Source organism: Astyanax mexicanus, chromosome 25 (genome assembly GCF_023375975.1).
Source record: "Astyanax mexicanus isolate ESR-SI-001 chromosome 25, AstMex3_surface, whole genome shotgun sequence".
NCBI classification, from domain to species: Eukaryota; Metazoa; Chordata; class Actinopteri; order Characiformes; family Acestrorhamphidae; genus Astyanax; species Astyanax mexicanus.
The window spans coordinates 26,052,974-26,079,083 of NC_064432.1; the positions used below are offsets into that span (position 1 = coordinate 26,052,974).

General features: G+C 37.0%; 3 protein-coding genes across 3 annotated transcripts in view; 2 read left to right on the top strand and 1 right to left on the bottom strand.

Annotated features, from left to right (window-relative positions):
* The window catches only part of irf1a (interferon regulatory factor 1a), a 44,644-nt gene extending 40,795 nt beyond the window's left edge, over positions 1-3,849 (top strand). The window contains exon 5 of the mRNA XM_049472139.1: positions 3,737-3,849. Coding sequence (XP_049328096.1) covers positions 3,737-3,831 — 95 coding nt within the window. The 3' untranslated portion in view covers positions 3,832-3,849. The remainder of the gene's footprint in view (positions 1-3,736) is intronic.
* Positions 3,850-5,162: 1,313 nt separating this feature from the next.
* LOC103031841 (hypermethylated in cancer 2 protein) lies at positions 5,163-9,641 on the top strand. Its single transcript, XM_007253179.4, has 3 exons — positions 5,163-5,275; positions 6,672-7,062; positions 7,564-9,641. The coding sequence occupies exons 1-3, from the start codon at positions 5,195-5,197 to the stop codon at positions 8,904-8,906; spliced, it is 1,815 nt and encodes a 604-aa protein (XP_007253241.3). The 5' UTR covers positions 5,163-5,194; the 3' UTR covers positions 8,907-9,641.
* Positions 9,642-10,301: 660 nt separating this feature from the next.
* On the bottom strand, positions 10,302-25,870 carry si:ch1073-291c23.2 (uncharacterized protein LOC799862 homolog). The gene is made up of 7 exons (XM_049472144.1): positions 25,861-25,870; positions 15,080-15,196; positions 13,975-14,088; positions 13,373-13,429; positions 12,231-12,389; positions 11,571-11,684; positions 10,302-10,862 (listed from the first exon to the last, which is right to left on the bottom strand). The coding sequence occupies exons 2-7, from the start codon at positions 15,194-15,196 to the stop codon at positions 10,824-10,826; spliced, it is 600 nt and encodes a 199-aa protein (XP_049328101.1). The 5' UTR covers positions 25,861-25,870; the 3' UTR covers positions 10,302-10,823.
* Positions 25,871-26,110: the final 240 nt, after the last annotated feature.

Genomic DNA, 26,110 nt, shown 5'->3' on the forward strand with positions numbered 1-26,110 from the left:
AAAAAGTAAAAAAGGCCAAAAGGTAACTTAAGAAAATACAATAAACAAAATGATAAAATAAATAAAATTGTAAAATGCCAAAAAGTAACCTGAAAAATAAAATTACTAAAAAAGTGGAAATAAATAAATAAAAAGCAGAAAAAGGCCAAAATAAATAAAACAACACAATAAATAAAAAAAGGTTTTAAAAAGCACACATTAACCTACAGTTAACTTGATAGTTTTGATAAATGGGAGGAAATTGTAATAGAACTAAAGTCTGCTGTACTAAGTAAAATTTTCTGATGTCTGACCCTCTAAAACTCTCTCATTTATTACACTAAATTATTATGAATACACAGTCTGATGCCAATACACTGTTTAACTATAGTTTTGAGATGATTTGGGCTCCGAAACCTGTTTTGTTTTAGAATTAAAGATAAAAAAAAGATAAAGATAAAATAGTGAATAAATACATACAGAGTTTGTACAGCAAGTAAAATTCCCCAAAGACACGAATTTTCAGAACAAAAACAGTAAAGTCTGCAGTGCTAAACTACAGCTAACCTTCTTCAGCTGAAATTTAAAGAAGTCTGTGTGTTTTAAAGAGTAGTTTCAGAAGTGTTTACAGGTGTAAAAAATGTGCTTTAAATAAAAGAATATCTGTAATACTCAGGTAAAATTATACAGCAGAATTAGCATTTTAGCTAGCTGTAATCAGTATTATTATAAGTAGTATTGATTATTGATCAGTGATGATAGTTAATCTATATTAGAGTCACTGGAATCCTCGCTCAGCTTGTTAAGAGAAGCTTTTTCCTCATTTTTCTCCATTTTCTTCAGTTTTACTGCTTTAAATCCTCTAAAACATTATTAAAGTTAGTTAGTTTGTAGTTCTCTCACTGCCTGGCTCACAGTAACTATACCTCAAACATGGCGGCGCTTCGGTGACGTCACACACGGTTATCTCAACTGACTCTCAACAACCGGCAGCTGTTTACTGTTAAAATGTGGAAAAATGCAGGTAGATTTTCTTCACTTTTGTAGAAAAACACTTTATTCTGTTTTCCTTTTACAGGACTATCCCGATTATTTACTGTTATTTACGGTTTTTACAGTTTTTATCGTAAATTAGAGTTTTAGCCGTTTAGCTCCATTCACCCTCAGTATTTAAGGTCTTACTCGCGGGCTCCGTCTAGCGGTGCTTCCGGGTTTATCAGGAGGGAGACGCGGCTGGTCGCCCCCTGCTGACCGCAGGCGGGAAAAGCACATTAAAAACGCTACTGTATCATTTAAATTAATTCATAATAATTAAGCAATTAATTAAACAATTAATCAATCAATCAAACTTTATTTTCACTTAGAAATACATTGAGGGTGACCCTTATTTTTAGTGCAGCTAAGCAGTTTCAACTTCAAGAAACTGAAAAATAAATTAATATAAAAAAAAACAATATACATTTATTTGGCAAACCATAAAAAAACAATAAAGATTAAATTAAAAGGAAACAGGTCAATATTTAAAGCCTTCAAATGAATAATTAACTAAATATAAATAATATAATAAAAAAACAAAGATAAGAAAGATAAGAAAAAAAATAAAACTAAAAAATAACACTATGATTAATAAAAAAAAAAGTAAATGATAAAAAATAAAATAAGCTAAAGTAAAAGACATAGACGGGTAAAAAAAACCCCAGCAAAATCAAGAAAGTATGTAGTTAATAAGTTACAACAAGGTAAAACAAATCTAAAAAAAAAACACAACAACACAACAAATAAAATGTTAGTTATCAGTGCAAAAGTAGGTTATTATAAATAATATAATACAATTACAAAATATAGAGCTGAATATGAAAAGCACTTAACAGAAGAAAATAATAAAAACAATAAACGTTAAATAAAGTATAGACTAAAACAAAAATGTGAAAAATAAATATATGATCTTAATTAAGATGATTAAAAGTGAATGTAAAAAATGAGACTACAGACTAGAAAGAAATCATATTATATATTTTCAGGCTTAATCACTGGAAAATACAGTACTGTACTCACTACTACTGTACTCACTAATGTGTATGTGTATGTGTGTGTATATATAGTATAGTATAGTATAGTATAGTATATGTATATACAGTATATAGATTATAGATAGTGCCTCCATGTGTGTGCTTGTTCTTGTCTTGTCTTAAATGACAGAATGGACAATTTTAGTAAAAAATAGGTTTTGGTAGAAAAATGATGAGTTTCCTTGATTTTGCCCGATTAAAAACCTCTGGAATATAATCAAGAGGAAGATGGATGATCACAAACCATCAAACCACCAAACTGAACTGCTTGAATTTTTACACCAGGAGTAAAGCAGCATAAAGTTATCCAAAAGCAGTGTGTAAGACTGGTGGAGGAGAACATGATGCCAAGATGCATGAAAAAAACTGTGATTAAAAACCAGGATTATTCCACCAAATATTGATTTTAGAACTCTTAAAACTTTGTGAATATATATATATATATATATATATATATATATATATATATATTTTTTTTTTTTTTTTTTTTTTACACCCTGGTTCCTGCTGGAACATCCTGTCACGGCTATACTCCATCTCTGAGTAATGAAGACGTGTCTCTGACTGACACACCGAGCTACGGTGTTGGCTAGCGCTGCCGCTAGCAGGCTAATAATAGGCGTGAGGGAGCCCGTGCTGACTGTCACAAGTATCCGAGGCGGATTTGGACAGGTCAGGAGACACGTGGGGAACAGTTGGTCTATCCCTGCCAGAGAACTTCCTGTCAGCTGACTGGTACGTGGGGTTTGGCATGAGGAACTCTTCAAGTGGAACCGCACGTACACACCAGTAACTGGGGCACCTTCCACCACCCCCAGCCCCCCATAGGCACACTGTTTTGGGCACAGAGTGTGACCAGGCCTGGAGAGCATGAGCGTGACATAGCGTCGCATAATCCCACTTTAGTCACATGATTCCTGTACTCTTCCCAATACAGCTCCAGTACATCTGAGGTACCACAACAATAAGTACAGTGGAACAGTGAGTCCAGTACTCAATCCTGTTATTTCTGCACAGTTTTCATGCATCTTGGCATCATGTCCTCCTCCACCAGTCTTACACACTGCTTTTGGATAACTTTATGCTGCTTTACTCCTGGTGCAAAAGTTCAAGCAGTTCAGTTTGGTGGTTTGATGGCTTGTGATCATCCATCTTCCTCTTGATTATATTCCAGAGGTTTTTAATTTGATAAAATCAAAGAAACTCATCATTTTAAGTGGCATCTTATTTTTTTCCAGAGCTGTATTTTGTTGCTAGCATACAAAACACTGGAAAAACAGTAGTACTGGAGCCACTGAGGAAAAGTAACAGCTAATCTTTACTAAATTAATTTCGTGAATTAGAACATTTTTATTCATGTATTTTTTTTTACTGTTTAGGAATAATTTATAAAATATAAAATATTACACACAGGTGTAATGCAATGAAAAAAAAAATCCGATTCAATATTTTAGTTAATTGGATTTATTTGCTATTAAGGTTTTACAGTAGAAGTCTTCTTTTTCCATCACTGGAGATAATTCAGGTCTGAAAGAATGAATAGACACCAGTTCAGTTATTGTATAAAACTAATTTAAAAGCACTATGTTGTAAGTACTGTTAATAGATGTACCTTTATTGTATTAAAGTGTTATAAAACCCTTATTAAACACCATGAGATGCTCATTATCACACTCCTCTCTCTGCAGTGTTCAGAAGTTTGGATCCAGAAGCTGCCAGAGTGGGTTTACCTGCATTACTGCCACACGCTAGTGCACCTCTAGAGCGCTTCACAGGTAAGTGAGGAACCAAATACCACAAAAACAGCACTGTCAATTTTTTAAATAAATGTTTTTCATGTGTTTCACATAATACAGTAATATTTTCTACACACCACACAACAGCAGACACAGCTTTCCGCTTTATAACACCTGTTATTAACATTATATTACAATAATCGTCATTATTGTATTATTACAATTCTATTCAGACGCTCAGTTTGATATGATGGTCATGCTGGTTGAACAGCTAGGTCAGATTGACCCTACTTTCAGACCAAAACCAAAAAAGCGTTTTATTTATGGTTTAGTTTTAAAAAGTTGGACACTGTTATTTAACGTATTGTTTAAAAACCTTCCATCTTTATTTGTGGTGTTGTTTTTATGTTTGACATAATGTGAATCTGGCAGTTGTTTTTGATAAATGGACCAATAGCTCCAAAAATACTCCAGAATATAGGTGGGCGATCCAAATATCAATAATATTGATACTAACACTGGTATTAATATTAATATTGATAGATAGATAGAACTACAAGATGTAGAGGATTAGTACACAGCAGAATAAGCCAGCAGACTTCTGCTGAGGGAGGGATCTGTACCTACTGTCCGTGGCGAGTTAAGCCTGAACTAGCCTGTTTGTTTATTCTCAACGGGACTGAAACGATCTTTATCTTTATGTGGGAGTAATTTTGTGCAAAGAACTTTGTGAACATGTTTTGTATATTTGTATAATTTGTATATTGCGTTTAATTATACTTATATTAACTTGTGTAAAAAGAGGTATAATATGTTTTTGTTACATGACAATATGCAGATAGTCATAATTAATTTTTCCTTTTTCCTGAAATTCACAGAAATTAAAAATTATAGGGTTTTTTTATTTTTTTAATTGATGAACATTACATACCATACACTGTTTATTAAGTAATTCACACACACACACACACACACCCTGTTTCTCAGTGCTATTTCCATTGCGGTGGTTGTGAATGTAATCAGACCCTCAGCACTGGGATCTGTGTGTAACTGTAACCGGATGCTATGATTTGGGAAGCACGTGGTCGCCCACTCTCATAAAAGAAGCGTCATAGAAGGGGGCGTGGTCGCCCCGCCTCCTGCACTGCGATTGGCTGAACTTTGTCTAAGAGTTCCTATATGCATGGTCAAACCAAACTGGAATTGGCTGCATGCTTTTGATTGGCTGGTACTACTCCTGGTCCTCTCGTGCTGTGGCTGGTGGCTCTGGGCGCGGGACACTCCTCAGCCAGTCGCAGCGCAGGGGGCGTGGTCAGTGTGAATACGGGCTGGTGGATGAATAAGGTGTACCTGGGGGGAGGTGGGGGGTGGAGGGATGGGTCACGCTGGGCGCGTGTGATTGTTTTCCGAATGAAGGCGCACGTAGCCTGGCGGATATACTCACTCTGCTCCCGGTACCGGAGAGAGGAGATCACTCTCAGCATGCAGGAGGTAAGATCACTCTCTCTCACTCTTTCACTCCTTCATTATACTCACACTTATAATCATATACAGCTCTGGAAAAAAAATAAGAGACCACTTAAAAAGGATGAGTTGCATAAAGTTATCCAAAACAGTGGAGGAGAACATGATGCCAAGATGCATGAAAAAACACTGTGATTAAAAAACAGGGTTATTCCACCAAATATTGATTATTTCTGAACTCTTAAAACTTTATGAATATGAACTTGTTTTCTTTGCATTATTTGAGGTCTGAAAGCTCTGCATCTTTTTTGTTATTTCAGCCATTTCTCACTTTCTGTAAATAAATGCTCTAAATGAGAATATTTTTATTTGGAATTTGGGAGAAATGTTGTCTGTAGTTTATAGAATAAAACAACAATGTTCATTTTACTCAAACATAAACCTATAAATAGCAAAATCAGAGAAACTGATTCAGAAACTGAAGTGCTCTCTTCATTTTCCCCAGAGCTGTATATGATATGTGGCTGTATATATATGTATATATATATAAACTTTCAGGTCTCTCTCTTATATATTAGAATATCTGATTATTGATAGAATGACTGATCTGATTAATTAATAAAGTAGATAGACAGATAGATACACTAACAGAGACTGACTAGATAGATAGATAGATAGATAGATAGATAGATAGATAGATAGATAGATAGATAGATAGATAGATAGATTGCTTCCTTCATTCATTCATTCATTCATTCATTCACTCATTGCATGATTGGTAGACAGACAGACAAACAGACTGACTGACTGATTAATTTACAAAGTAGATATACAGTTAGACAGAGTAGATATATAGACAGACAGCCATACAGCCAGACTGACTGACTGATTGACTGATACAGTAGGTAGACAGATAGATAAACTAACAGAGTTAACAGACAGACAGGCTGACTGACTGATTGACTGATTGATTGATTGGTTGATACAGTAGACAGATAGATGGACATACTGAATGAACTGAACTGACTATAGGTATAGGTATAGGTAGATATAGACAGATAGCCACAGATAGATAGCTAAAGATAGATAGATACATATAGCTGGGTAGATACAGACCCACACAGATAAACAGACAGATAGATTGATTTCATTGATTAATTGATGGATTTGGGTCAACTAGCATTGTTTGGCTTATCTGACTGGTCAATTAGCTTTTCTAAGATGGTCAATGCTGGTCAAATTATCTTGGTCAAGCTCATCAAATAATTATTAATGATTATACAATGAAGTGAACCAGCTTGTTATAAGTTTACCTATACTGTATATGTACATATGTATTTAATGTAAATATGTGCAAATGTGTACATTATGGAGTTTTGCCTTTACATACATAGAATAATATCAATTAATTTTTTCCACACAGCTAACAGACGAGTCCCCAGCCGGCTTTAACCATGGCTTCATGTTACTGAAGGAGCTGAACTCTCAGAGAGGAATGGGTCAGTTCTGCGACTGTGTTATTCAGCTCCAGGTCCAGCCGGGGAGGCTCTTCCTCGCCCATAAAAGCGTCCTGGCTGCATTCAGCCCGGTGCTGGCGTCTCTTCTCCCGCGCCATGGCGTCCTCGTGGACCTAAACCTCCCGTACCTCAGTCCAGAAACCCTGGACATTCTCCTGGACTACATCTACACGGGTACCCTGCCCCTACAGAGCCAGGAGGAGCCCGTACTCTCTGCCGCCACCCACCTGCAGATGGAGCAACTGCAGCAGGCACTCCGGTGGAGGAGGAAGGCGTTGGCTGAGAGCACAGATAGTGGTGAGCTGAAGTCTTGAACCATGTATTTAATGTATTTTTTAGCAGCTAAATTGCTGTAGTACTGCAAAGTCCTGTAGGCGAGCAATTGATTCAGGGCATTTTTTAGCATGTCTGATTTACGTACTAGGATTCAAAAAACAGCCCTACTGACTACTTTAGCAAAATCATGAAAGCTAGAAAAACTCAACCAAAAAATAACTACTCAATCACACAAAAAATATACCTTGCCTGGGGTGGTGGGCTGCCATAGTTCTGGCAGTTCGGAGTTTTGCTAAAGTCACTATGGATTTAAGTCATGTTTTGTTGGTTCAGGGGATCAAACCATCGACCTTCTGGTCACCATGCCTTCCCCACTCTTATCACTTGCCCCACACTTGCTCAATGCTGTTGTGCTGATGGACTATAGAAGCAATTTGTTGTGCGCCGAAAGCTTAACAGGACAAATTTGAGTTTAAGTTAATTTCTACACCTAATCGAATCATGCTTTCCATATCTTCCCAGTTCAAGATAAACCCAACCGGAAGAGAAGATTTATGGAAGAGCAATCTCAAGATATGACCCCTCTATCCTCTCCATCCCATTACCCATATGGCTCAGAACAACCTGTGTCATCCTCTCCAAGCTGTGAGGTGGTCCCAGTCATATGCCATGGCAGGATGGCAGGAAACAGGGACCCCAGTTTCAGTGCCGCACAGTCTGGAAATGTCTCGGACACCAGCAAACACTCCAGAGAGCCATCTCAATATGGATACCCTCAACCTTCCTTGCTGGATCAGTTATTTGAGCCTGCACAGACCAAGCAGTACAGGTTTCTGGATGTCCTGTCGCAGAGTTCTCAAAAAGACTTTCCGGAGGCAGTTGGCAGTCGATCCAGAAGCTCCAGCGAGAGTGGAGAACCTCAGACTGTTGCAGCTCACAAAGATAGTTTTGCTCATCAAATTGCTTGTAGCATTAGTGACAAAGATTTGTCTTCTAAAACCGAATGCGGTCAAAACAGGATCCAAGGTTGTCTGCAGTTTACCAGATGCGACAGTAGTGGGGACAGCAAATGCCTTTCGGATGCAGACAGTACCCAATCCTCTAATGCTTTTGAATTAGGTAAAGGGGAACACCTTGCAGAACCTCTTTCGGATACCTTCAGTGGAAGGAATTCATACAACAGATCCAGAAGTCCTAGAAGTCAAGCCCTTCTTCCATTGGAAGATTGCGGCACTACTGACACAAGTGAAGCAAATTGTGAAAGAAGGACTTCAGATCCAGAGGCATGGTATGAAATTGGTCAACCTTTTGCACAAAAGACCCTTCATGAGGGCAAGACAATGGAAAAATCAACCACTAGACAAGCAGCCATCGAAGCAGAACCTCAAAGGACAGACTTAATAGAAAGCTATGAATTCTCCCAGGAAACCAGGACCTATCAAGGACACTTGCGCTACCAGTGCCTCCTGGAGCATCAGCACTCTAGGGTAGACTCAAGTGACTCGGATAGTGACCGAGGGTGTCTGGTCTCGAACACTGAGGCGAAAGAGAGTTCCAGAGTTTTGGGGACAACAGACATCTCTGAGATATCGTTCTCCACCAGACGATTGTCCACTTCTTCCGAGGAACACTCCGCATCCCATCCATTCCAGTGCTCCATGTGCGATCGGGCCTTCAGCCAGCGAGGTTCTTTGAACAGACACATGCGTTCCCACCTGGGCGTTCGGCCATACTCCTGTCCAAAGTGCTCGATGTCCTTTTCTCGGCAGTACCGTGTTACCGAGCACATGCGTGTGCACCAGAGAAGCTGCGATGGCCAATCTGAGGTTCGCCCGAGGACCGCATCTACAGGGATGGATGTTTGAAAGAGGAATCTAGCAGTTTTCCAAGTCTACATTTACTCAACAAGAGGATTACCAGATGCCTTCGTTACCAGATGCCTTCGGTTCCTCAGGAAGTTCTGGTGAGGAACCAGGTCTTGCTTGCAGGCTTGGATGCAGTGGAGACTGGTGTTGCCCTTGGGGAAGCTACTCTTCTTACAGGGATAGAGACCAGTGGTGGTGGAGAAAGATCCTTGTCCTGCTTTGAATGGGGATTTAAAGGAAGTGAAATTCTTTGAGGATGATCAAAGATAAGGAGTTAATTTATTTCACTATAAATCCAAAGAGAAATATTCAAAAGGATATACTGTATTTAAAGATACCTTTTCAGAGGTATGCCAAATCAGGGATTACGGATTAAGCCCCGCCCTTCAATGTAAAGAGCCAATCAGGGTATGCCATTAACAGATAAGAGCCAGCGATATTGTTACACCAGTGGAAACCCTCATTGATGTGGAAATTTGCGCAAGTGCAGTAGCCTTAACAAGCCAAAAATGATTATATTTTTTGTGCATCATTAAGCCAAACGCTACTATCCAAACTATCTATACGATTTCTGGACTTGTTTGAATGTAAAAACTGTCTAGGAATATTGGAAAGATGGCCATCAAGTGAACAAATTGGCTTTTTCTTTGATAAAAGACTTTCAAAGACATTACTTTTTGGAAACATTACTGAGTTTCAAATGGCAATGGACACCTGAGACTGACACTGAGACTACTGTACAGGAATATCATGATAGATTTGAGTGCCTTATGTTGTGCTTTAATTCTATATAAAGTTTAACATCACTGTGGATTTCAATCCGTTTGATTTGTTGCAAATAATATGGTATAAAATGTAATACCATACATACAGTCTACTGGTGCAATAGTACTCCAGAAAGTATGCTGTACACTCATATAAATAAAGTTGCTTGAAAAATTGACACATACCTCTTTTTGCACAAGTTAGAATAGTTCTGTGAGGTCTAGAAAACATGTTTATGAAGCTCTTTACACAAAATCACTCTCATATAAAGATTTCGTACTAGTTTCAGCCCCTTTCAAAACAAGCCGTTTAAGGGCTCTGACCCTTTTATGCAAATTAGTTGTTGCTGGACACGCCCCATGTTTACACTGAGCGTTTACTTAGCAGGCAAGCAAGCTAGTTCATGCTTAATTGTGGCAGAAGCACATATCTCCTTCGTCTGCTGACTTGCCACGAACTGTAGGTACAGATCCCTCCCTCAGAAGAAGTCTGCTGCTGTCTAGTCCTGCTGTGGGGCTCTGGTCAAGGTTGACGGGTGATGGGTGGTGGTTACCATTTAGAACTGTGCACAGGTTGAGTTAGTGCTAATTAGCTAGAAAAATCCCTGACAAAAAAAACAGAAAAAATATATTTTTTGTAATGATTTTATTATTTATTTTCACATTTTATTTTTATTTACACAGACCTGCATGGTCAACTGATGTAGTGTCTGCATTACCTGCATACATACATCCTAAAATAGCTGCATTTAAGTATATAAACTGAATAAAATTGATTGTACCAAGTCAGCCAGGTCACTATAACGTACCGTTGGTGTGCTCATGCTCAAGTTTCTAGGATTTAAAAGTAAATTAAATGTTGTAAATGACTTGCTACTAATACTTCATATTATTATGTGAAAGTAGAGTTATTAAAATATATGTATTTGTATTTTTATTATTACAGTGTTATTTGTATATAACTTTATGCACTCTCTTTGTATTATACATGGATTTTAAGGTAGTGTATGATAATATATATTCCCCTGTGGGCTGAATTAGTACAGTGTTATGTGAAGTGTGAATGTATTAAGTAAAATTCTTTATTTTTAATTGGTCCTTTTGTTAATTCACTGTGCAACAACAAGAAATCCTATTGGCTGTTCAACTGGATTCACTCCGTTGCAGGTAGATTACGCATTACTACCACCGCCTGCAGAGAAAAAGAGAGAGAGAGAGAGAAAGAAAGAGAGAGAGATAGACCGTATAAGATTCACTTTTCTAAGGTTAAACCCTCAATTCAGTATTTTTTCATTGATTTTAAATGTTGTGTATTGTAAATTAATACTAAACTCATCCAAACTATGAAGAAAAACATATGGAATCATTTACTAAACAAAAAATTGTTAAACAAACCAGAATATGTTTTATATTTTAGATTTTCTCAGTCAGTTTTATGAGGTAGAGTCACCTGGAATTCAGGCTTTCAGTTAACAGCTGTGCTGAACTCATCAAGAGTTAATTACTTGAATTTCTTGTCTCTTAATAAAGTGTTTGAGAGCATCAGTTTAAGAAAAGTAGTGAAGAGGTAGAGTTACAGGTATACAGTGAATAGTGAATATTTGAGTAATGTTCTAAAAATAATCACTTTGAGAAAAAAAGTTAATCAGTGAAGAAGAATTTCAATAGTTTTGCTCCAGCAAGACGTGCACCGACAATTTGTCCTCTTTTGAACTCTGGTATGTCCCCCATAATGTTGTGTGCAATATTTTGAGTAAAACTGTGCTCTTACCCTGCTAATTGACCCTTCACAACCCCTGTATATGCCCTATATATAAATCTTGCCACCCCTTAAAAATTCCCCACATAAATATTTTTCTAGATCTGCCCATGCCCATAACATTGACGTTGATTTCTTAACCTGTGTCCGACTGGAACGCAGAGCCATGCGTGCGAATACGCTCATGGTGATGAGGATTACTATTCCCAATAAGCTGTGGGCCAGGAACACGGCCTCCAGGCTGTACATCGGCATCTGAGGAACACATAAAATATTGTTCAAATATTGTTAAAACGAACAACCAGCGATTTTGTCGTGCCCATGGAAGCTTTGCGAACTCAGCAATGCCTGTGATTGGTCGAAAAAAGCTAGGCGACAGGAAAACGGAGCTGCAGAAAGTATTTCAACTCGTAAATTTGCTTAGGCATGTTCAGTTTCGTGCAACATTTGTGAATTTCGTTTTGCAGTAAGTATGTGGAGGCCTTAAGGCGTTCCCTCAGTAGTCGGAGTCCGAGAGAGAGAGTACAGTAGGTCATGCTGCTTCTGCATCAGCAGCCGGAGTCAGAGAGAGAGAGAGAGAGAGAGAGAGAGAGTACAGTAGGTCATGCTGCTGTTTCTCCATCAGCAGCCGGAGTCAGAGAGACAGAGAGAGAGAGAGAGTACAGTAGGTCATGCTGCTTCTCCATCAGCAGCCGGAGTCAGAGAGAGAGAGAGAGAGAGAGAGAGTACAGTAGGTCATGCTGCTACTCCATCATCCTCTATACTGTTCTCTCTATCATTTTAAATGAAAAAACAACTCACAAAGTGTTTCATCGTTGCGTCCAGGTACATGGTATTGTTGTGGTGCTCATAGTCATCGTAATGAAAGTGCAACATGAAGCTCATAGCTGAGATAAAGTCGATGGCAGCGACTGCAGAGCCGATTACAGACAGGATGCTGAGCGCAAAACTGGCCGTGATCTGAAACAGAAGAAGAAATAGACAATTAAAAAAGTTCAAATTTGCTTTCTTTGTCTTTCTGGCTGTAGCTGCTATATTTTAAGCTGTGGTTAATCTGCAGCATTTGCTGGCTTGTGTGGTTAATGGTGTTTGTTAGCTCTGCTGTGGTGCTGCGCTAATAGCAACTCACTGTATGGGCTGAAAGACGCACTCTGGAGAGGGATATCCGGTTAGTGGGGTTAAAAGTGTATAAACAGCAGACACGGCATTCCATCTAGAGGTTGAATGAGGAACTACAGTTTCCTTTGACCAAAGAGCTCCAACAGTGAGCACCACACAGAGCTTTCGTAATTCTTAATTAACTCTTAAATATATATATTGAAATGATTGGCTCTCAGGATCGACTAAATCAGATATATAACTGCGAATTATGTATTTTGGCAGAAATTTGGCCAATACTGAAATACAACAAAAAAGTACTGCCTATCCAGTGTTAAATAAAACTTTATTTATTTTGAATGTGATTTCTTTATCTTTCTGGCTATAGTTGTGGTTAGTGGTGTTTGTTAGCTCTGCTGTGTTGCTGCGCTAATAGCTGCTAACTGTATGGGTTGAAAGATGCACTCTGGAGAGGGATATCCAGTTAGAGGGGTTAAAAGTATATTTGGCAGAAAGTGAGAAATATACAAACGGCATGTGAGCGTCTGCAGCCAACCAGCTCTGGCGTTGAATAAGTAACTACAGCTTTTGTTGGCCAAGGAGCTCCGACAGGGAACTCCACACTGAGCTTTCGTAATCCTTAATTAACTCCTAAATATATGATCTGATTGGATCTTAGGATTGGCAAAATTAGAAAAATATCTGGAAATGATGTGTTTTGGCTGTATTTTGGACAATACTCAAACAGCTAAGAGATCCATCTGTTCTTTCTGCAGCATTTAATCAAGTAAAGTCCTGAAAATTATGCATGAAACAGCATTAAAGAAATATTACAGAGCACTCACTATCTTTTTGGTGGGTTCACGTTCCGACAGTACGTAGAGAAGGCCACAGATGAAGTACTGGAAGAGAAACACACACAAAAAAAACACATTTTAGGAGCTTTTTTGATTTAAATTTGCAACAACAGGTATTGCAACAAAACCAAGCACATGTCATCAGCCCATTCTTTACAGCTATAACAGCTTTAACTCTTCTGGGAAAGCTTTCCACAAGGTTTAGGAGTGTGTTTATGGGTATTTTCAACAAGGTGTTGAGGTGTGTAGTGATGTATAGTGACTCTGCAGAAAGTTGTGCACTGTGATGCTCCTCAGCATCCGCTGACCCCGCCCTGTTATTTTACACTGAGAGAGCACAGAGTCTCTTCCGCTGTGTTATGATATCACTGACAGTTGGCTGTGGAATATTTAGTAGTGAATAGTGAAATTTTATGACTGGACTTGTTGCACAGGTGCTGCATGCATCCTAACATTCTGGAGTTCACTGAGCTCCTGAGAGCTTCTGACTTCAATGATTTGGATGGGTGAGCCAATATTTTTGGCAATATAGTCAATATATTGTACAAGACTAGACTAAAATTAGAGTTAAATAAAGCAGTAGAATATACCAAGATCCCCAGCCAGAAGGAGCTGTAGCTGTCTGCGTTGCTCTGTCCTGCCCCGTCTTTCCTCAGCGGAACCCCAAACATGAACATACAGGAGCCCATGAACATCATCACGATCTGCACATACCAAAAACATAAACCACATGTAATGTTAACAAAAAACTATTCAGTTTATCTGCCTCAAAATGTTATAAAATATATTATAAAAAAATATATATTAAAGGTCTCCTTCTGCTAAAATCCGCTTTTTCTTGTTCTTTGTAAAAAAAAAAAAATACTATAGGTCTCTCTGAGTTGTATACACCCCATTCCAAATTATTATGCAAATTATATATTTCCCCTGATTTTCCTAAATGGTGGATGCAAATGACAGTCAGTATAATTAAAATCATCACCCGTTAAATAGAGAGTATAAATTAATTTTTATTGAACAAACCTCCACGATGATCATGCTTAAGTTTTCATTAAATATCTAATCTAGTTTCCATACCTTGTCCAAGGCGTTACACTATTTTCGAAGGCAGAGAGATATCCTTTTCTTACCCATATTGCTTGAAACCTGTGGCCTTTCTGCTTAATAATGTGGAACATCCTTCTTAAGTAGTTTTAAGTAGTTTTCCTTTAATTGGGCTCACCTGGCAAACTAATTATCATCACAGGTGTCTGAGATTGATTTCAGTGATCCAAAGAGCCCTGAGACACAATATTATCCATGAGTTTAATTGAGAAACAAAAAAAAAATCATCTGTATGACACGTAAATCCAATTTGCATAATAATTTGGAACGTGGTGTATGCATGCTGCACATGAAACTCTTACTCAATCTCCATTGTCTGCAGTAGCTACTAAAAAAAGAAAATCCTCAGAAATACGAGTTGATCAGAGAGAAGTTAAGGTGTCGACGTCAACCAGTGAGTTCATGGCCTCGACCACCTGTAAGGAGGAGCTTATAGCTTCTGTTTATCTTGTGTAAGTAACTGAAGGTTTAAATAGGATCTCCGGTTGATTCTGCGTTTTACTGAGACCTTAAATATGCATTAGGGAGGCACAGAAATGGATCAACAGTAAATAAGTATGTATTTTACAGTAAATATATGACCAGTCTCACCCCAACAATCTTGGGTTCTGCTCTGAGGAATCGGTGTAGGGGTTTATTGCCCCCTGTGGTAGTCTGTGTGGGAGCGCCCCCTACTGGCAAACGCACATTTCCTGCACTTGTTTCCATCTGTTGTTGGATTTAGAAGAACAGAAACACATTATTGAATATATCAACCCATCAATCAATATATAGCAAGGAAGTTGAGCCAAGATGAGCCAGCTTGATTTAGGGCATGTCAGTGTGTCTTTCCTATCAGAACAACAGGAAAAGTACAACTTGCTTGACTCAAAACGCTCAAAAGGCACAAACTAATTCTCTTAATTAATCATGGGTGTGGTTAATTTTGGATGTAATGTGAAAAAATAAACCAATCAGAGTGTCTCTTGCTCATCATTCCCTTTAAGAGTCAGGTGAGCTCAGACTTTGGCGGATTGCTATTTTAACGGTGCAGCTACCTGGGCGTGTCCAATGAACGCTTCTTTCAGCAGTTTATTGTTGATGTACTGTATAAGTTGGGTTTGTGATGTTGTGTAACATAATTAGCTGCTAAGATAGCGATGAACGTCTGACTGTTGGCGTCTGTCTAGGTTAAAACGACAAAGGCAGAATGCGCCCTGAAAACAGGGTGTAAGATAGCAATGAGCATTGCAACACACCTTATAAGTAAGGTGTAAGGTAGGGTTAATGATGTTCCAGCAAAGTTTTAAGAATGATGAGAAATATGATGTAATAATGGTTTGCTTTATTTAACATCATTATCATACATTCCCAGCTAGACGAATAGAACCATTATGAACATTTGTAATGTAGCCAAGCATTTGTAAAAACAGGGATTAACATGACAAAGAAAATAAGAATTAGAAAAAAAAAAAAAAAAAAATATATATATATATATATATATATATATATATATATATATATATATATATATATTATATATATATAAAATAAAGCTTGGTTTAATTGATAAGAAATTAAGATCAAAGGAAGATAAGATTAAATAAATGAACAAAAAAAATAAAAGCGATAATGGTAAAAATAATAATAGTAATAATAATAAAAGAAAATCATAAATTATATTAAACGTAAAAAAAGTAAAAAAAGTAACATTGCCAAAACTTGAAAAAGTAAAAAAAAAAGTTTAAAAGAACCAATTGAAAATTCTAAGAATGTTATTGATATCAAACATTGTTGGCCAGGCATTCTGTATTTATTCAGCTGAGTGTTGACACATAGCAACACAAAGTACAAAGTATTAGATATAAAATCACTTTTAGCCACTTTTAAACTCTAAAAGGTATAAAAGCTGCTCTCAGACTGGGTGTTAAAGGTGTTAAAGTTGATTAATTGTAGGTTTTCCTATCAGATCAGTATATAATCATATATATAACAGTGTTTCTGGGTGTATAACCCCTCACAGCGTATAGTGTAATGTTAGATATGTAGGTTAGATATGAACTACTGGAAGTGCAGAAACGACAGCAGCTCTACTCTAGAGAAGAAAACCGCAAGACTGCAGCTGTAAAAGTGCAGAAAAGTGAGGAATAAGCTGGAAACGAGTGGAGTAACCTACCTTCACCAGTGTGTGAGGCTGAAGTGAGCAGATTTTACACTATTTCACAACAGCAGGAGGAGCAGGGGGAGAGGAAAACAGTGTCGGGGAAGGGAGAGGGGGTGGAGGCGGGGCTGAGCCTCCATGTTTGGGTTCAGTTCCAAAAAGCAAAAAGTTCACGGCCTAAAAACCCACCCACCTCCTCTTTAAACAAATCAGTGCAGCATTCAAGTACATTTCACTCATGATTGGGTATTCACATATTCACATTCTCTTTTTAGAACTATATTTGTTACAGATGCACTGTTAATTATTTAACTATTTAATGACCATTAGCAACATCTACTACACTGCTCTATCTATCCATCCATCCATCCATCTAAACGGATGGTATCCAGGGTTGTTGCTAGGTGGTTGCTTAGCTGTTGCTAGGTGGTTGCTAAGGTGTTGCTATGGTATCCAGGGCAGTTGCTTTGGTGTTGCTAAGTGGTTGCTAGGTCATTGCTAAGCAGTTGCTAGGTGGTTGCTAAGGTGTTGCTATGGTATTTGTGGTGGTTGAGGTGGTTGTGGTGGTTGCTTTCTGAAAGGAGGCCGTGAGTTTTTTTTGACCATCCGGATTTCGTCTTCATATTCTCCCCATTCATTTTCAGTGGGCAAAAAAAGCCACGTTTACGAAGTTTTTACGAAAAACGTAAGACCGATCGGAAAGCTTTGCTCTTAGCTCTGCTTCTCTGTAGCTGCTGTATGAATTCTGCAAGGATCCAGTATGAATTCTGCACTGATCTCTATAATAGAGGCTTTTTGTTCGGCTGTAAATAACATTCCCCAGAATTCCGCCCAAGGGAGGGGAGGGGGGGGGGGGGAGGGGGGGGGGCAACAGCTGCAGAGGAAATCACCACGCCCCCTTACTGACCCCCGTCCCACTACTCCTAAATACTGTACACTACGCTCATATTACTCTCATTAACTCCTGCTCTTCCTGATGAGTGCCAGTTCCATCATTATAACATTTTTAATAGTCTTTGTAGTTTTTTCACAGGACTATTCACTGTATACCTGTAACTCTACCTCTTCACTACTTTACTTTAACTGATGCTCTCAAACACTTTATTAAGAGACAAGAAATTCAAAAAAGAAAAGTAATTAACTCTTGATGAGTTCAGCACAGCTGGTTATATTAGTACAGTGTTATATGAAGTGTTAGTTAAATACATAATTTTAATTGTTGCTTTTTTTTAAAAACACTGAGTAACAACAACGAATCCTATTGGCTGTTCAACTGGATTCACTCCGTCGCTGGTAGATTATGCATTATTACCATCGTCTGCAGAGAAAGAGAGAGAGAGAGAAAAAGAGAGAGAGAGAGAGAGAGAGAGAATCATATATTTGAGTAAAATGAACATTGTTGAGTCAGGTACTACCAGTCAGGTATTAAGGAACACTTAAGCTACTTTATGAGACTGAACTACAGAGTTATACAGGAGTTTAGTGCTAGCGCTAGCTCTTTCTCCATTCAGAGGTGAGTATTTTCAAACCATAGTCTGCTAATCTGCTGCTAACCCCGGCTAGCGCTGCTGGAGCAGCATTAGCCTTACTCACTAACTGCACTAAGTGCTACTTCTTTCACCATTTGAAAGTGAGTATTATCAGCCTGTAGTCAGCTGCTAACCCTGGCTAGCACTGCTGTAGCAGCATTAGCATTAGCCACTAACTGTGCTAAGCCCTACCTCTTTCACCATTTAGAGGTGAGTAATAATAAACTGTAGTCTGCGCATTTACCATGTTAAAACAAGCTACATGGGACGAACCACTAGCTACTAGAATTTCTAGAATTTCTCCTCGGGGATCAATAAAGTATCTATCTATCTATCTATCTATCTATCTATCTATCTATCTATCTATCTATCTATCTATCTATCTATCTATCTATCTATCTATCTATCTATCTATCTATCTATCTATCCATTTATCTATCTATCTGTCAGCTCCCTGGATTACCAGAACACTCAGGGTTCCCCAGTGTAGTGCTGTTGGGTGGCATTAGCCGCTAATCATGGCTAGCGCTAGCTAGTGCCAGCCTTAGTGGAACTCTAAGCTTACTGTAAATAAACTGAAGCTCTTTACTCACTCACATAAACAGTTTTCAGTAGAAAAATCTGTGTAGATTAACATCCAGCACTCGTTTGACTTTAAAACATTGTTTTTTTTTTAAGAATTACAGTTTTGTTTACTTTGTTTACAGCTGAGTTATAAGACAAATATGGGAACACCCCTGTTCCTTACTAGTGTCGCTTAAAATGCGCCTTATATTTCGGTGCGCCGTATATTGTAAAAATGTGGTATTTTACTGTACATTGCCATGAGCACGCTGGCCAGTGTTTAATCAACCTCACTCACAAGATAACTCCTCACAACGTACAGTATACTGTATTCTGACAAATCAATCACATCTACAGAACGTTCAATCCAGGAGATCCCGTCCACATATACCACAGCAGCTCAGTGCAGCATTCATCTTTAGCTTTCAGGGGACATGACAAAAGTCATGGGACACAGAACTAGCTCCCCATCCCATAACATTTGGCATTCCACTTGTTTGAATGATACTGAATGAGTGTGTAACCTGTGTCTGAGTGGAACGAAGCGCCATGCGTGCGAATACGCTCATGGTGATGAGGATTACTGTCCCTAGTAAGCTGTGGAACAGGAAAATGCTGTAGAGGCTGTGGATCGGCATCTAAGGAACACAGAGCAGATAAAAATATCATTAAAATATCGTTAAATATCATTAAAATATTGTTACTACGGCTCTTAATGGCCTTGATGTTGTAGGCTGTAAGAGCAAGCATCATTCTCTCATCTATTAACTTATAGTGTGTGGGCTGTTTGCTCTATACTGTTCACTGTATAACATTTTCATTCTTAAGAATTTCAAATCTATATTTACAAACTTAATACATTTTAATAACATTTATCTGACCATAAAGTTAGAAGTAGAACTAGTTTAGACAACACTTATATTTGAGGCATGACAGGTTAAACATAACTGTATAAACCTAAGACAACTGTTTTGCATGCCCTTTCTAATGCTCTAATGCTCGACTTAGTTTGTATTGTTAAAGTTAAGAAGTAAAAATCATCATTCCCCTAGTCAATAAAAGTAGATTAAAGTAGTATACTAAGCATTAGTATACGAATAACACATCAGTGTTTATATACTTTACCCAGTAATTCAGAGCTAAGAAACAAATGGTTAGAATTAGTCTATGGAGGAAAAACACCACCAGCCAAGTACAATTGAGATAGATAGGTGTTTGTTTAGAACAGTTCTGTTTACACTAGTTAAAAGTAAAAATCCACTTTATCGACCTGGACTACCCACCTCTGTATGTAAGTAACTATAGGTTTAAATAGGATCTCCGGTGGATTTGGTGTTTTACAGAGACTCTAAGACTAGGTCAGTGGCTGAACTGCACTTAGCAGAGCATTATTACACATGTTGTAAAGTAACACATGACATTGTAAAGACTGTTATTAGTGTAAAAATGTCTTCATTGTAAAAACTAGACCATTTTAAAATGAATGAAAAAAGGATTTGAATTAAGAAACTCACATAGTGCATCCTCACTGAGGCCATGTGCTGGGAATTATTGACATAAATAGCGTCTTCAAAATGAAGGAAATGATAGTAAGGGATGAAGCTTATAACTGAGATAAAGTTAATGGCAGCGACCGCAGTCCCCAGTACAGACAGGATGCTGAGCGCAAAACTGGCCATGATCTGAAACAGAAGAAGAAGAAATAAAAATTTAACGCTTAAAACCCTACAGACGGATGTTCCGTCCAAAATCTCACCTTGTGTTCTCAGCTTAATTATTCAGGAATCCCTTCACACATAAACATAATCTATATATGGTTAGAAAGGGCGGAGCTTACTCTTTCTAAAAATACTGATCACATCCCAGTGCGGTAAAGCTAAATCTACAAGAAACCCATTGAGAGAAAAACACCTAAAAAAGTGAAAAATCTCCTTCCCCAACCAATATTATTTACCTTTAGTGCTTCAAACACATTTATATGATGTTTCAAACCAAATAATATCAGTAAATATCACTTTTTTAGGTGTATTTCTGAATGGGTTTCTTGTAGATTTAGCTTTACCGCACTGGAATGTCATCACTATTTTTAAACATAGTAAGCTCCGCCCTTTCTAACCATATATGGATTATGTTTATGTGTGAAGGGATTCCTGAGTAATTAAGCTGAGAACACAAGGTGAGATTTTGGAATAAAAATCCGTCCATAGGATTAAATAAACCTTCATTATTTTGAATGCATTCACTGGTGTATGTGGTTAGTGGTGTTTGTTAGCTCTTTCGAGTTGCTGTGCTAATAGCTAATAGCTACTCACTGTATGGGTGTGACGCCACAAAAAAAGAGTAAGAAGCTTGCAGAAAAAATTAGGAGTAGCTTTAATAATCAGAGCTAAAGCAACAAGCCTAGACTGAGTACTAATAACAGTATAAACTACAAACAAGACTGAGCAAAACATCAGAGCCAAACGAAAAATAAGAGTCGAAACCAGAACAAAACAGCCAAGAGAACTAACCAAAAAGTGCAAGACAAAATAAGAGACAAAAGCCAAAAAATAGGTCATACAATGAAGTAAATAAACAAAAAAAATAACGCTCATTATGCAGCTAAAAAAACAGGGGCAATACTTTGCAAAAAACAGACAAACAGACTGTTGTATATACATTGAAAAACACCAGTAACTGCTCAGAACACAGGTGAAGCGGATCTAACAATCAGGTGGTGCCTGATTGGCTGGCTGAAACACATGACTGAGAGGTGCATTCTGGGAGTTTGAGTTTGTGAAGGTGGAAAAGTCAGTAGAGGCATTGGAAGGTGTGACAATGGGCTGAAAAATGCACTCTGGAGAGGGATATCCGGTTAGTGGGGTTAAAAGTCTTTACTGTCTTTACTTCATAAGAAGCATTTGTCTCAAACATTCTACAAATATGGACGCCAGCTCTGGTTTGCAGGCAAAAGTCCCAATATCGGACTTTTCAGATAAAAAAGGATAAAAGGGAAATTACAGAGCACTCACTATTTTTTTGGTGGGTGCACGTTCCGACAGTACGTAGAGAAGACCAGAGATGAAATACTGTGAGAAAATACACAAAAAACACATTTTAAAATGTTATCTAATGTTAGGTTTTTACCTTGTTATCCTCTCTTTTAATTGATTTATTTTATTACTGGTTTTACTTTCGGCCTTTTACCTTTTTTTCATTTATTTGGCCTTTTTATTTTTTTATGTTTTTTTTATGTATTATTATTATTATTTATCTTTTAGTTCCATCATTTACTTTTTTTTTAGAATTGTGATGTTATTTTAGTCCTCTATTTTTTTATTGTGTTTATTTTATTATTATTACTATTATTATACTTACTTAATTATTTAATACATTTTAGCCTATAATTTCTGAATTATATTTTTTTCTTCTTAATTCAGTATTTTATTGTTTGCTTATTTTTATAGTTTAAACATATAACACTCCCTTTAATTGTGTAAATGCTCGGCTGCATTGAAAGTGAGGGTATTACCAATGTATTACCAATGATTGATTGATTGATTTTAGGAGCTTTTTTATTTTAGTTTGCAACAAAAGTATTTCAACTAAACCAAGCACATTTCACAAGCCCACCCTTTACAGCTGTAACAGCTTCAGATCTTCAGATCTGGGAAGGCTTTCCACAAGGTTTAGGAGTGTGTTTATGGGTATTTTTCATCATTTTTTCTTTCTACCGTTTATCCAAAAGGTGCTCTATCAGGTTGAGAACATAAATAAAAGTAGAAAAATATAAAAGTAGTCGCCCCTAAACGATTCCTGCAGAGTTTAGAGTATAAAATTGTCCAAAATATCTTATATTTACTGGAACTAAGAGGCTGAACCCAACTCCTAAAAAACCTGACACCACAATCATAATGATCCCCCCTCTACCAAACTTTACACTCTGCACACTGCAGACAGACTAGTAGTAGCAGTACTGTTCTCCTGCCCACAATCAAGCAAGTATATATAGTCAATATAAAATAAATATACCAATATTCCCAGCCAGAAGTAGCTGTAGCTGTTTGTGTTGAGCTTTTTCCCCTTGTCTTTCTTCAGAGGAATCGCAAAAATGAACATACAGGAGCCCATGAACATCATCACGATCTGCACATAACAAAAACATAAACAACACATTATTGTATATTTTAAGTGTATTGTAGAGTAAATAACCCTTTGAACTCTAGTCTGTTTTGTTGAGTTTTGTCTCCATTTTTCTTTTCAGTTCCTCTTTCAGGTCTTATAACACAGTAATTATATCAGACAGACACATGCCCTGATCTCTTTTACTCCAGAAGACACACGGCTGCTCAAAAATATCATCATTTAAAATGTAAAAGGAAGCAGAATTGTTATATTTTCCTGGAACTGATCATGTTTTGTAAACTTATATATACTTAATTGTATTTAAAATATAATGAGAAATGTCTTAGTATGCTGTAAATATACTAACAGATTTATGTATTTACTTAAAATATATTAAAAGTACATTAATATTATGCTTGAAAGTTAATTTTGATCATACTTTTTAAAAAGTACAATATAGTGTATTTTATGAAGTACACTTTTAGTTAAATGCAATTCAATATACTTTTAAAATACTTGTTTCCAAATATACTTTTATGCATTTTTTTTTTTGTTTTATACAAATTGAAAAGTGAAAACAAAACTGTTACAGTAGTGCACTTAAAGTACTTAAAATTTCATGTATCATGTAACTTTTTAAGAAAGTAAATTAAATTACTGCATTGGAAAAATGTTTTAAAAAATATATTTAGGTATTACATTGATATAACAGTTAAAATGTAGTTCAATGATCTGTAATTATAATTAGGAAAATATAAATATAAGTAAATTATATTATAGGATATGTGTTAAATAACACATTTAAATTTGTAACACGCTAAAAATTGTAGTACAGTTTATTCAAATATATTTTTATACCCAAGGAAGTATACTAGAAGTGTGCTTCTTACAAAAGACAGGAACATATAAGAAGCATGTGTATTTGTACTCTATTTGTAAATATAGATCACATATATTTAACATCAATTCTTAGTACATTACTAATCTAATATACCTGGTGTATAATATAATAATAATAATAATAATAGTGATACAGTTGTAATACTCATTACTATATGTATTATAATTTTACTATAAACATATTTAAAATATATATGGGGTTACATTCATGAAGTAGTTTAAATGTTTAAATGTTACTTAAGTGCAGTATATTTAAAATAGTTCCATTTTAGTACAGTTAAGTACACTTTAAGCACAATTTAAAAATAAGACTTTTGTACTATTTTTATACAATAATTAAAGTATAATATGTAAAAAAAAGTTGTTTCATTTGATCTCTCTTTAAATATATTAATGATTAATAATGTGGCCACAAGAAAACACTTTAGTACTTTAGTGCACTATAGTATAATAATGCTTAATATACTTTAATCTACTTTTTTTCACTAGGGTCCATTCACCAATATTTTGATTAGAAATGGATCAACAGTAAATAAGTATGTATTTTACAGAATATATGACCCGTCTCACCCCAACAATCTTGGGTTCTGCTCTGAGGAATCGGTGTAGGGGTTTATTGCCCCCTGTGGTGGTCTGTGTGGTAGCGCCCCCTACTGGTAAACACACATTTCCAGCACTTGCATCCATCTGTTGTTGGATTTAGAAGAACAAAAATACATTATTCAATATATTAAACCATCAATCAATAGATAGCAAATAGGTTTTTGAGTAGAACCAACTAAACATTTAGAGGGTCTACACTGGGCTTTATCAGCTTTTAACCAGCATGCTATATAGTATATATGTATTGTTCAGCTTGATTTAGGGCGTGTCACTGTGTCTTTGCTATCGTAACGACAGGAAAAGTACACATTGTACAGCTCGAAACGTATAAAAGGCATGTACTAATTCTCTCTCGCTCCTAATTAATCATGGGTGTGAGTAATTAATTTTGGGCGTAACGTGAAATAATAAACCAATCGTAGTGTCTCTTAATCATCATTCTCTTTAAAAACCAGGTGAGCTCTGACTTTGGCAGATTGCTATTTTAACAGTGCAGCTACCTGGACGCGCTCAAGTAAAATGTGTAACAAATGGGGATGCGCTCATGCCTTTGTGTTCGGTTTCAATTCACTGCCGAGATAGCGATGAACGCCTGACTGTTGGCGTCTGTCTAGGTTGTATTCAGTCAGTGGAGCTCCTGTGTTTTCTGTTACCAACATAAACAAGCAAAACTCCAGAAATGTACCTGAACACACCTCATTTCCAGAACACCACGCCCATCAGTGTAGATATATTTAATATTATTAAAAACTATTAAAGCTCTGGGAAAAAAATAAGAGAGCACTTAAAAAATTACGAGTTTCTTTGATTTTACCAAATTAAATGCTCTAAATGACAATACAAAAAATTACAGGCTGAATTATCTACTGTTTTTCTCTGAACTCCGTGCTCCTCCGGTAATTTTAGTCCCGTCCGGACGCACATCTCTGAGTTTCGTCTCCTCGCCTTTAATAAAATAGATATTTGTCCACTGCCGCGCACCGTACAGTAATTACACTTTGGGCGCGCCACGGTTTCCACGGAGATCCAGGTAAAAAAACACAACAGCGAGTGGAAATGGAGGAGCTACTGAACTTCTGAACAAGATGTCACGTGACCGAGAAATCCTAAAAACTCATTGTTCCTCCTGTTTTTTCAACTGCAGTCCGAATATAAGTTTTATCACTGAGTAGAAGTGAACTTATTCTGTCTGGATAGAACCTAAAACATATTTATTAGACATAAACTCACTTTCAGCAACTTTTAAACTCTAAAACGTTTAAAAGCTGCTCTCAGACTGGGCATTAAAGTTATTAAAGTTGATTAATTGTAGGTTTTCCTATCAGATCAGTATATAATCATATATATAACAGTGTTTCTGGGTGTATAACCCCTCACAGCGTATAGTGTAATGTTAGATATGTAGGTTAGATATGAACTACTGGAAGTGCAGAAACGACAGCAGCTCTACTCTAGAGAAGAAAACAGCAAGACTGCAGCTGTAAAAGTGCAGAAAAGTGAGGAATAAGCTGGAAACGAGTGGAGTAACCTACCTTCACCAGTGTTTGATTTCACAACAGCAGGAGGAGCAGGGGGAGAAATGTCGGGAAAGGGAGAGGAGGTGGAGGAGGGTCCAGTTCCAAAAAGCAAAAAGTTCACGGCCTTTAAGACCCACCCACCTCCACTTTAAACGACTCAGTGCAGCACTCAGACTCTCCCACCTCTTATAGAGAAGATCTGCTAATAGAATAAGAGTCCCTGAGGCAGATAATGAACATAAACGCCTTTATTATATTGAATTAA